The sequence below is a fragment of the Vombatus ursinus genome, unplaced genomic scaffold (assembly GCF_900497805.2).
Source record: "Vombatus ursinus unplaced genomic scaffold, bare-nosed wombat genome assembly UNPS02014837.1, whole genome shotgun sequence".
In the NCBI taxonomy this organism is placed as follows: Eukaryota; Metazoa; Chordata; class Mammalia; order Diprotodontia; family Vombatidae; genus Vombatus; species Vombatus ursinus.
The window spans coordinates 313455-326126 of NW_020954615.1; the positions used below are offsets into that span (position 1 = coordinate 313455).

Consider the following 12672-nt stretch of genomic DNA (forward strand, 5'->3'; position numbering starts at 1 on the left):
TGAGGCCTCCGTGCTGATGAAGCCCCCAGAGACAAAGCACCAGATGGAATGTCCATGGACAGTGAGATAGACAAGACACATGCAGAGTAAATGGAATCCTGTCTTGGAGAAGGTAGCTGGGGGAGACCAGAGAAGGCCTCCTGAAGAAGGTGGCATTTGAGCTGAGTCTCGAAGGAAACCAGGGTCTTGAAGAGGTAGAAGTAGGGAGAGAAGGCATTCCAGGAAAGAGGCCCAGCCCGGGCAAAGATCTGGAGATGGGAGATTGAGCATGGTGTGTGATGAATGGCAAGTAGTATACAGAGCAATTGTAATTGTATGTAACAAAAAGGAACTCAGTCCCTGCCTTCAAGGAGCCTACAGTCCAAAGGGGGAGTTGTTGCTGTTGTTCACTCATATCTGGTTTGACTCTTTGAGACCATTTGGGGTTTTCTTGGCAGAGATAATGGCGTGATTTGCCATTTTCCTTTCCAATTTATTTTACAAATAAGGAAACTGAGACAAACAAGATGAAGTGACTTGTCACACAGTTAGTAAGTGACCGTGGGCAGATTTGAACTCAGGTCTTCCTGACTCCAGGCTAGGTGCTCTATGCACTATGGCACCACCTAGGTGCCCTCCATGACCTCTGAGGTCCCCTTCAGTTCTAGAACTGGATCTATGAGAAGATGGGGTAGTCTTATGTTAATGTGAAAGTCATTCTTTTTTTTTTTTTGCTTAAGTACATGTTTTTAAGGGGTTTTGTTTTTCTTTTGTTCTGAGTAGGTTGGGGTGTAGTTAGGTGAAGGAGAAAGGATTTTTGCTGATTGAAAAATAATTTTTCCTCAATATCTTTGTGAAGCAGTTACTTTAGTGCAGTGTCAAACTCCAAAACAAAATGATTATAATGAAGATGAGATATTTCATATAGTTGCCTTTTTCCATGTACCAGCATTATAATTCGAACAAGGTTCTTGTCTGCAGCAAGGATGTTCGCTCTTAAGTCTGATATAACTGAGTTTTATTATTCAACACCTGATAGCACTCACTTGCAACTGCTAAAGATCTAGAATTTCGAAGTAAGTCAGCCTACAGCCCCACTAACCCTCTGCTTTCACAGGGAAATCGAATCTCTTTTGGAAATACCTAGAATGTCTTCGTGTCTTTATATCTCATGCTTGATTTTCTTAAAAAATTTTATCACAAACCGCAGTAATCGGGGAAGATGACAATGAGTCCCAGAGCACGGCGTAGAAGCAACTCAGCATCGTGCTGAATTCATCGCTGCTGGCAGCAAGAACAACCTGCCACAGCAGCAACGCTGGGGACATACATTTCTTGGTTCCTTTTTCTGTTAACTGAGGCCCTTCTGTGGCTACTTCTTTAGGATCTCCGACATTCAGCTGTGATTCTGGAGTAATGAGGCAGACTCAAAGAAAATTACTTCTCAGTCAGAGTCTGAACTCTCATTTGACTTAGATTTATGCTTTTTCCTTTTTCTTTTTCCTCTTTTTTCCTCTTCTTATGTTTCTCCTTCTTCTTTCTCTTACGCTTCTCCTTACATTCTGAGGAGCCAGAAGTACTGCCATCTTCATCCGAGGCAGAATCCTCTAGCAGCTTCTCTAGCTGTTGTGTCTACTCTGAATTGTTCTAATTTCTGATTGCCTTTGATAAAGAATGGGCATTCTTCATCCCCTGTTCTTTGTCCATGACGTTCACAGCGCCAGCATTGCATAACTTTGACTTCTATCCCCAGGGGCATCCAGAGACCTTTTGTTGGAGCATGAGTCAGAAATTCTCTGCCATGTTCATTGCCTGGTACATCTGATACACAGTCTCCCGGCTTGGTCTCATCTTCCCTGATAAGTCCAGGAGGAGGTTTTTCATAAAAGGACTCGAGGTGCTGTAGCTGATACCGCTGCTGCTCGTCCTGCCAGTGCCACTGCTGCTCCAGCTCGGCCAGCTTGGGGGGCAGAGGCATGGCTGGGCTGGGGCTCCCTGCAACCGGCAAGTTAACCTTGCAATGATCCCTGGATAGAGGCTGGATCCCAGAATGAACTGGGTTCATAGTCCTCAGTTGATAGGGCAGGGGATTGGGACCAACTCACTGGAGGTTACAGGTATTACAAGCAGGTGCATTTCCATGATATCCTATTGCTTAACACTTTATTTTTTTGCTTTTTGGTGAGGCAGTCGGGGGTTAAGTGACTTGCCCAGGGTCACACAGCTAGTAAGTGTCAAGTGTCTGAGGGCAGATTTGAACTCAGGTCCTCCTGACTCCAAGGCCGGAGCTCTATCTGCCCCCTTAATATTTTAAATAGATGGTTCTTGCTTGTTTTTGTTTTGTTTTTAACTAGGAGATCCTATGTGACTTTTAATGCTTTGATATAAACAGGAGTTTCCAGTAGATGGGTCATTGAGTCCAGCCCCTTCATTTTACAGGTGAGGAAACTGAGGCCAGAGAGTTCGGTGACTTACCTAGGATAGTCATGGGACTGGAACCAAGGTCCTGTGATTCCAAATCCATCTTCTGAGCTTACATTTGAACCGAGGTCTTCCTGGCTTCAAATCCAAGGCTTTATCCACTCTACCAGCTGCTTCTAGCAGCTGAAAGCAATATAACAGAACTCTAGGTGGTCTTTTGGGGAGGCAGTAAGGAAAATAGAAATGAGGAGGCTGATCATTACCTAATTGCAAGAATGGTCCTTGTTTTTACTTCCTGACACCTAGGGGAAGGCCTACTTAGGGAGGAAGGAAACAATCCCTCATCACCATCCACAGGCACCTCTATGTCTGTGGGGCATGCAGACAGGCTCTGTATATTTCTCTAAGTCTGTGTATGTGGCTGTGAGCCTGCTGTGTCTTTGTGTGGATAGGTGCTGTGCAACTGGGCGTCAGTTAAGTGTCTGGACAAAGGCTTCGAAGAGCTAGAGCCCACTTCAGAGATCATCTCCCCCAGCTCCTTTTCTTTTAACAGTGAAAAATAAGCGAAACACTCTTTCTTAGAAATGGCAGGATCCTGGAAGTCTACAGTGGGAAAGCTGGCTTCAAATCCATCTAGGCTGCTTGTGTGACCTTTGGACAATGCCTTCCTTCCCCTTTCTGGCTGTAATTTCCTCTTGTGTAAAACGAAGTGTTTGGCATTGTGAGGGCTCTTCCAGCTCTCAGTCTCCAATCCTACTGATGTATGATTTTCACCCTCCAGTCTGTGCTGGTTTCTTTCTGTGGGGAAATGAATGGATGCCTTTCTTTGTGTGCACGGGTACCTTCATAGAAGTCACCCCCTTGGATCCAGGTTAACATATGCATATGTTGGGGTGGGCAGTGTGATGGGACAGACGTGGAGAGCGCAATGGCGTATCTGAAGGGCATTTGGTGGCAGGGTCTGAGCAGGGACCCTTCCTTCTCTGCCTGTTGTCAATTCTTGGAAGGGAAAGTACACGGGTGGAAAGCCACTCGCTGATCTGGGGGGCCCCCTCCTGGCTGCTCGGCGGCGCCTCCAGACCACGTAGTCTTTCCTCTTTCTCCACTAGTTTCTGAGAAAGGGAAGAGGAGGAAGACCCCGGACCGCCCCCAACCCAAGGCAGGAGGGCGCTGAGGCGGAGCAACAGGGACGGCGCTCCCTTTCCAAACTCTGTCGCTGGCTCACACTGGTACACATGTACGTACACACGGACACAGACACACACAGACACACGCGCACGCACATTCACGTGCAGCCTGACTCCCAGCTCAAAGCACAGTCAGACCCCATCACTAGCACCCTTGGCGAGGCACGCACTCCCACTCCGCCGACACCTCCAGAGATGCTCAGACGGCCCCTCCCTCGGCCCTGCCCCCGCCCGGGGTCCCCCCCCTACCCCCCACCGCACACCCCGCAGACCACAGCCCGTTCACATTGGAAGGGACTTGAGGCTGCAGCTGGACCCAGAAGCATCAGAACGGGACCCCCCGGGGGCAGTGGTCTGCCCCGAGGCTGGAGACCCCCGGCCACTCCAGGGCTCCAGACCCTCCCACTCACAGACACACTCAGACACGCTCCACGTCACGGGCTCGCTCCTCCTAGGGGCTGGACCCCGGCGCTCCGCCCTCCCCGGCTTTGCGGAAATACTGGTGGAAAGACAATGAGGGCGTCACATGACGGGCCGGCCTGAGCTGGACGTGGGCGGGCTCCGGCCGAGCCCGGCAGAGGGTTCGCGGGCGCCGGGCGGTCGGGAGCCAGCGGCGAGGGTCGGCGCGCGGCGCAACGGAAGCCCCCCATGGAGCTGTTCGGGGGCGTGGAGGGGTGAGTGCCTGGGCTGGGGCTGGGGCTGGGGGCCCCGAGGGCGCGGACCCCGGCCCCGGGGGGCTGCCGCCTCCCAAGTAAGCGGAGGTGTGCTGGGCGCCCGCGCGCCCCCGGGCTCCGCTGCTCCAGGTGCAGCAAGGTGTGTCCGTCTGTGTCCGTGATGGTGGGGGGTGCGAGAGGGAGCGGGGGACCGTGACCCGCAGGGTCGCAGACTCGGAGTTGGAAACGATCGTTCAGCCCCTTCGCTTGACAGAGAGGGAAACTGAGGCTGAGAGAATTAAAGCGACCCGCCGGGGTCAGACGGCTAGGAAGTGTCCGAGTCCGGACTTGAACCTGACTCTTGAGCTTCCAGCTACCTTAATCGCTGTGCCCCTGGCCTGCGAGCCTCGTAATCACCCTTCTCCCTCCTCTCCCCTCCTTCAACATCCAGGTTTTGATTGAGCACCTGGTATTCGAAAAGCCAAAAACGGTCCCTGCCCTCCGAGAGCTCACTTTGTAATGGGGGAGATAACCTAGTAATATCTCTATGCAAACAAAAGATAGACCGGATGAACTGGAAGGCATTCTGAATGAAGGAAGGCACCGATCCTAAGTTAGGAGGAAATAACGAGTGAGGGGATTTTACCCGAGAGGAGGCAGAGATGAGAAGGGAGAGCGTTCCAGGGAAGAACCGGGAGTGGAGAGATACGTGTGTTATGTGAGGAAGAGGCAGGAGGCCAATGTTACTGACTCAGAGCGCATGGAGTCACTTCCAGAGCAAGAAGACGGGAAAGGTAGGGAGGGGCAAGCCAGGTTATGAAGGGCCTAAGAAAAAATGCTAAACATGATTTTATATTGGATCCTGGAATTTATTAAATATGGGGGCGATGTGGTCAAAACTGCACTTTAGAAAGATCTATTGACATCTGAGTGGAGGATGGATGGGAACACTTGAGGCAGACAGACCCACCTGCAGGCTGTTGCAGTAGTCCAGGCATGAGGTGATGAGGGGAATGGTCCAGAGTGGGGGCAGTGTCAGAGGAGAAAAGATGAGATGCTGCAAAGGCAGCAGACTGGATATGGGGGTGTGAGAGATAGGGGTCCAGGGGCACCAGAGGCTGGTACCCTTTGGTACCAGGGAAGAAAGAAGAGCTCGATGATTTAGGGGGAAAATGTTGAGTTTCAGATGTCTGCCAGTTAGGGAGATGTCCAAAAAGGCAGTTGGAGATTCGAGACTGCAGATCAGCAGAGAGGTTGGAGCTGGATAAATAGATAGGAGAATCATGTGCACCTGTTGATTCTTTATTTAATCACTCACTGAGCCCCATAGGCTCTTTGTTACTGATGCTGCTAGCCTGGCCCAAGCCTCTCCTCCCTTCTTGCCAGGATGGGTGTAACAGTCTATTAATTTAACAAGCATTTATTCAATTCCATTAACATTAATTAATTAGTTCCTACTATGTACCAGATACTGAATTAGATTCTGGGGATACAGAGTTAAAAATGGAGCAGCTTACGTTTGATTGGGGAAGAGAGAAAGTACACAGATGAGCTGATAAAAGTGTTTACAAAGTAAAAAATGGAATGACTGATTGAATCGGGGACAGAAAAATACCACCTGGGGCATCAGGAACACTTTAAGTAGAAGGCGGTGTTCTAAGAGGTGGAGGTGAGTGCATTCTGGGCACACGGGCAAAGATAAGAAAGGTCACACAGCTAGCCATTGTCAGAGGCAGGATTCGATCCTGGGTCCCTCCTGATCCCAAGTACAATGGGTAAAATGATTAGGTATGGATAGTCTAACCTGGCTCTGTGTGTATTACTGTGTCCCAGAGTTTTATACTTCTATCTTGTTGGATTATAGGGCCCTGGGAGTCATGTGGACCAACCCCCTTTGACACCAGCCCACCCAAGGTCACACCGCATTAGATTTGAACCAGTGGCCATTTACATCCAGTCTGGCACGCCATGCCACATTGCTTCTTCAGGGGCAGCTTGATCTTAAGAACACCATGTTGGGAGCCAGCCACTGGGGTTTCAGTTCCTTCTTTGCTATTGGCTAACAGTATGGCCTTTGGGCATGGGACTTCCTCATTTGCAAAATGAAGAGATGGAAGGAGATGATATCTAAGACCCCTTTAGACTCTGTGGCTGTGTCCCTGGAGGCGATAGTCCTTTTTTCACAGGGAGGCGGGGAACTGAGGCTGCTCCAGGTCTGTGACTTGCTTACCCAAGTTGAGCCGTGGCCTTGATCAGAATCTAATCACCAATCTCTAAGTGGAGTTGGAGAAGTGGTTTGCCCAGGGGCCTACGGGCATTTAACTAGCTGAGGTGGGAAGCTGGAATAGGGTCTTCGGGAGAGTTCTCCATAAAGGCCAGCTACTGTTAGCAGAGGCAGCTGTGGTCTGGTGGACAGAGAGCAGGCCTTGGAGCCAGAGAGACCTGGGTACCCTGGCCGTGTAATGCCAACTAATTCCTTAAGATAAGTAGTTCATGATCTGCATGGGGAATTTATTCACTGGGACTTCCCTACATCAATAAAGCCACAGGCCTGGTGCCCTGCAGTCTGAGATTACCTCTCAGAGGAGAAAGTCCCCATGGAAGAAAGGATAGATGGGTAGGATTTGATGAAGAGGAGTTAGGATGGTATCTTCCTCACCAGACGAGGGGCTTCCTGAGGGCGGGGGCTGTTTCTCTGCCATCAGACCAGAGTTGGGACTGAGTTTGGGCTATTCCCTAGGGGGGCCACCCACTCCAAGGTCCTGCTGCTGAATAAAAAAGGCAAGGTTGTAGCAGAAGCTGATGGACCGAGCACCAACCAGTGGGTAAGACAGACTTGAGGATGGGGTGGATTTGGGGTTGCTTGGTTCTCCCCTGCGCATCGCTAACCATAGCTTTCTGTGGCGTGGGAAAAGGCTCTGGAAAGGAGAGTTGGGAAGGGGGAGGGAGGTGGGACGTGGGATGGTCCAAAGCCCATTTACCTCCTTTTCTCTCCCGGCACCAGCTGATTGGGCTGGATGCATGTGCAGAAAGGATCAATGGCATGGTGAATGAGGCCAAGAAGAAAGCTGGGGTCAAGCTCAATGAACCGCTGCGCAGCCTGGTGAGTCTGGGGCAGAAGCCAGAGGGGGGATCTGGGAAATTAAGAGCTAGGAATCAACACCGGGTGTCAGAGCGAAAATACAGGACTGAGAACACCCCTAGAGTCCCCCAGGTCACCAGTAGGGGATAAACAAGCAGATAACAGGGCAAGAAAGCATGGCTGTGTTTTAGTTTGACCCTCTCATTTAACAGTTGAGAAAACTGAGGTTGGGGCAGCTAGATAAAGTGGACAGAGCACTGACCCTGGAGTCAGGGGGACTTGAGTTCAAATGTGGCCTCAGATACTTACCAGCTGTGTGACCCTGGGCAAGTCACTTAACCCCAGCTGCCTCCAAAACAAAAGAGAAAACTGAGGTCCACAGAGGTGATTTGCCCAAGGTCACACAGCTAATAGTGTTAAGGGATCCTGTTTGAACCTTGATTTTAAATCCATCACTTCTTCTAGGGTATCACACTGCCTCCATGTTTCGCTAGCATTCCAATCTCAACAGGTCCCAAACCACGACTATTATCATCTCCCCAAAACAAGGTCCCCCTCCTGACTTCAATTCGGTATGAATTTATTAAGGGCCTACTGTTGCCAGGCCCTGCGTTAGGTGCTGGGGATTTTGTTTTTTTATTCTTTGGATTTAAAAAAACAAAAATGAGTCATTTCCCCATGTCCCATTGTATGTTCCAGAAGCAAAGCGTGAACACAGGTCTTCCTGACTCAAAGGCTAGCACAATTAGAGGATGGTGGGGAGACTGGCTTGGCTGGAGGGGGGTCTGGATGAAGATAAGGGTGCAAAGGCTAGCTGGAGCCAGATGGTAGAAGACTCCCGAGTTCTAGGAGAAAGAGGGTGCATGTGACCCTGAAGACTGGGGATCTACTGATGGGTCTTGAGCAGAGTTAGAGATCATCCCTGAACTCTGACCTTCTCCAAATGGCAGGGCCTGACCCTGAGTGGGGCGGAACAGAGCACTGCAGTGTCCTCCTTGACTGAGCGGTTGCAAAGCCTCTATCCTGACCTGAGTGACAGTTACTTCATCTCTACGGATGCAGCGGGGTCCATTGCCACAGCCACAGCCAAAGGTAAGACCGGCCTCGCTTACAGGGCTCCCGTCAGGACTTCCGGCTGCCTCGGCTAGGGACAGTGGAGGGCTCCCTGGAGGAGGAGACATTCTCTGCAGATAGCTGGTACCAACTTCCTTAGCTCCTAAGCTTCACTCTAGATATCCTCTGAACTGACCCTTTGATTTTACCTTCTGTCCCACTCCAGGTAGCCCAGAGCAGGAAGGAGGCATATTTTGATGAAGGGGAAAAAATGTTGGGGATGGGTCCAAAGTTAGGGACCCTCTAGAGCAAGGGTTCAAGAAGTTTTCTTGTGTCATGGACCCCTTCTCAGAATCATATTTTTAAATGCATAAAATAAAAAAAATATATAAAATAATTATATTGAAATACAGGTATCAAAATATTAAAAACATAAACAAAAACAATAAATTCATGGACTCTAGGCTAAGAACTATGCTGTAGAAGCGGAGAAGTGTCCCCACAAGGGTGGTCAAAGTAACAGAGTTAAACGTTAGAGCAGAGTATGTCCACGTTAGGGTTTTTGTAAAGAAGTGGGAAGAGAAAGGAGATCTGGAGGCTAACCAGATGGTACGGCCCCTTGCCGGGCAGCCAGGCTACTGGCTGGGAAATCCAGGGTTCAGATTACAGCCGTTTCTTTTCCATACACAGTCCTCACTCAAGGGAGAAAGGACCCCACAAAATAAGGTCTTTCCTGGAGTATGTACTTCATTAGCCTCAACAGGGATCTGGAAACAATCTTCAACTGAAGAGTAAGATTCCTGCCCCAGATCCTCTAGGCTGTAGAAAACAGGCATTTAACTGTGTCTCTGCCATTGGAAAATTACTGAGCCATGCCCTCTCTCCCTTCAGGTGGAGTGGTGCTCATTTCCGGGACAGGCTCCAACTGCAAACTAATCAACCCAAATGGCTCTGAGCAAGGATGTGGTGGCTGGGGACACATCATGGGTGATGAAGGCTCTGGTGAGAATGGGCAATGGCCGGGACATCAGCTGTATCTCTGCCTGCCCAATGCCCTCAAGCTGGCCTCTAGACTAGAGGGTCATGGATTTGAATTCTGGTCTTCCTGACTCCAAGTCCAGAGCTCTCTCCCCTGACCCACCTAGCTGCCTACCTCTGGGAATCCCCCATGACATTCCCAACAAGTGGTCATTCTACCTTTACCTCCAGCGAGGGAGAACCCACTCCCCACCCAGGTGGCCCATCGAGGCTTGTTCTGCATGGTGGGGCCCACAGAACAAGTCTGAGTGTTCTTTAGGACCCTTCAGATGCTTAAATGCATCGATCGCTCCCCACCTGAGTCTTCTCCCCTCCAGACTAAACCTCCCAGTTCCTTCATCAACCCTCCAGGTCTCCAGACTCTAGCTCGTCTCTGAGTGGATACCAGAGGACGGCAGAGTCCCCAGAATCCAACTACTCTGGAGATGATGAACACCTTCCCCCAGGTCCCAGGTGGAGGTGGGATCTTAGGGTTTTAGGTGGAAGGGCCCTCAGAGATCATCTAATCCAACCATCTCATTTTACAGATGAGGAAACTGAGCCCCAGGGAGGGGAAGTAACGTGCCTGAGGTGGCAGAGGTAGAAGGTGCCAGTTCTGAACCCTGATCCACTGGGTCTGAAGCCACAGGCCTTTGCACCGCACCCAGTTCTGACTTAAGTGTGGCAACAGAGCCTTGGGTTGGGGGGCCCAGACCTGTGGTGTCTAGCCCTCACACTCCCTTGCTGTGTGACCTACTGACCCTCTGGGCCTCAGAGGAGGCATCTCCCTTCCAGACCTGACCTCACCCATTTCTTCCACAGCCTACTGGATGGCACATCTGGCAGTGAAGACAGTTTTTGACACCATGGACAACCTGGAGGTGTCTCCACATAAGATAGACTACGTCAAAAAAGCCATGTTTGACTACTTTCAGGTAGGTCCCTCCTCCCCAAAGTCCCCATCTGTCCCAGGCTGGGTGCCGTGGAGGGGAAGGAGAAAAGGTGGCGGTAGGGAGAGGAGCACCTTCCCCACACCTGCCTTGGTTAGAAGGAAGGGAAGGATGTCTACTCTGGGGAGCAAGATACCCATATACACACATGCAGCAAGAGACTGGATAAATGGAGCAAGAAAGAGTGAGGAGTCTGGGATAATGTGAGATTACAAACCTGGTCGCCTAGAAGGATGGGTGAGCAAGGCCACCTCACGGGTCTGTGGGTGTGACGAGGTCAGGGGCCATGAGCTCAGGTGCCACTGAGTCCAACTCCCCCATTTTACAGATAAGGAAACTAAGGTAAACAGAGGTTAAGAGTTAGTCTGGCATGACCCGCTCTCAGTGAAGCCCCTGCTGGCTCTTGCAATCACTGCTTCCCTTTCTAGATGTTCACCAACCATCCCTTTAATAATCTAGTCTAAAATTTTCCCAGGAATCAAAGTCAAGCTCACTGATCTAAAGTTTGCACTCTTCTCTTCTTCTTCTTTTTTTGAAATTGGAACATTAGTCCTCCTCCAGTCAACAAATTTGTTCTGTAAAATTTGGATGCAGTCAAAAGGCCACACTTGAGGACCTAGAAGGCCACAGGTTCCCCACCCGTTTTAGGCAGATGCTTTTCTTATCATTTTAAGGAACAATCCATTTATACCTATCCTTTCAAGTGTTCTTAATAAGGAGTATTGTATTTTGTCAAAAGATTTTTCTTCATTTATAGACATCATATGATTTTTGTTACTTTTGTTATTGATATAATCAATTATGCCAATAGTCCTTACGTTAACCCATCGCTGTATTTCTGGTATAAATCTCACTTGGTCACAATGTATAATCTTTCTGATATATTGCTGTAATGTCCTACCTAGTATTTTATTTAGGATTTTTGCTGCCATAGTCGTTAGTGAAGTTGGTTTATAATTTTCTTTCTCTGTTTTTGCTCTTCCTGGTTTAGGTATCAGCACCATATTTGTTTCAAAAAAGGAGTTTGGTAGGATTCCTTCTTTGCCTATCATTCTAAATAATTTAATATTGGAATTAGTTCATCTTTAAATGTTTAGTAGAATTCACTTACAAATCCATCTGGTCCTGATGCTTTTTTTTAGAAAGTTCATTTATGGCCTATTCAATTTATTTTTCTTAAATAGGCTTATTTAGAAATTCTATTTCCTCTTCTGTTAATGTAGGCATTAACAGATCTTTTTGTAATTTATTATTCCATTTCATTGAAATTGTCAAATTTACTGGAATATCATTGAGCAAAAATAACTCTTAACAATTGCTTCGATTTCATCTTCATTAGTGGTATATTCACCCTTTTCATTTTTGATATTATTGTGATTTGGTTTTCTTTTTTTATTATTTAATTCTTCAGTGCAGGTGGGGACAAAATCTTGGACTGAAAGTTCAGGGACCTGTGTTTGGGGTATGACCATCTGCAATTCAAAGCTTCTTTCTAGGCCTTGGTTTTCTTCCCTTGTAAAACGAAGGCTTTGGTCTAGACTCTAGATTGTCTGTGGTTTCAGGATAAAGTCTTAGGGTTACTGGTTAGGAAAAAGGCAGAAGCGGTTAGAGATGGAGACTAGTGTGAAAAGTGCCCTGGAGTGAATGTCTGGAGACCTGATCTAGTCCTGGCTCTAGGAGGAGATTTTGTGGCCTGGGACAGGTCCTTTCCTCTGTAAGGTTTAGTTGACTTATTTGTAAAATGAGGGGATTGGACTGGATGACCCTCAGGTCCATCCTCTGGCAATTCTGTGGTTCTGATTCTGTTAAGGTCACTTTGAGCTCCACATCCTTTGACAACACAATTCCCAGGTGTCCTAGAATTTCCATGATGAAGACCAGTCATCCCTCCAGTTGTCTTCAAACCACACAGCTGCCACTCTTTGTGATGGAGTTGGGGTGAAGTTCACTGGAGGCTGCCTGGGAAAGCTTTCTCCTTTCTAATGACCATCTGAACACCTTTCTGTGCCCTCAGGAGTCTGACCGAATGGGACTCCTCAACCACATCTATAGAAACTTCGATAAATCCAAGTTTGCCGGATTTTGCCAGAAAATTGCAGAAGGTACAGGAGGGATGGGGTGGGAAGCATAACCTTGTGGTCTTGTCCAGCTTGGTTCCTGCAGAGCCTCCATGAAAGGAAGGGCAGTGGGCAGCAGTGGGAGTCAAGAATGAGACCTCACTCCAGCTGAACCCCATCGAGTCTTGGTGCTCTGTTCTGGAGACTTTCTTGAACTTTTTGTCACACACACACACACACACACACACACACACACACACACACACACACACA

The 12672-nt window shown here is 48.8% G+C and overlaps 1 protein-coding gene and 1 pseudogene across 1 annotated transcript in view; one reads left to right on the forward strand and one right to left on the reverse strand.

The window, feature by feature from the left end:
- Positions 1-1423: 1423 nt before the first annotated feature.
- Positions 1424-3637, reverse strand: LOC114026283 (annotated as a pseudogene).
- A 542-nt stretch (positions 3638-4179) lies between these two features.
- The window catches only part of NAGK (N-acetylglucosamine kinase), an 11487-nt gene continuing 2994 nt past the window's right edge, over positions 4180-12672 (forward strand). Inside the window, exons 1-7 of the mRNA XM_027839995.1 lie at positions 4180-4261; positions 6981-7065; positions 7245-7343; positions 8273-8414; positions 9267-9377; positions 10215-10327; positions 12357-12444. Of these exons, the coding sequence (XP_027695796.1) occupies positions 4236-4261; positions 6981-7065; positions 7245-7343; positions 8273-8414; positions 9267-9377; positions 10215-10327; positions 12357-12444 (664 nt within the window). The 5' untranslated portion in view covers positions 4180-4235. The remainder of the gene's footprint in view (positions 4262-6980; positions 7066-7244; positions 7344-8272; positions 8415-9266; positions 9378-10214; positions 10328-12356; positions 12445-12672) is intronic.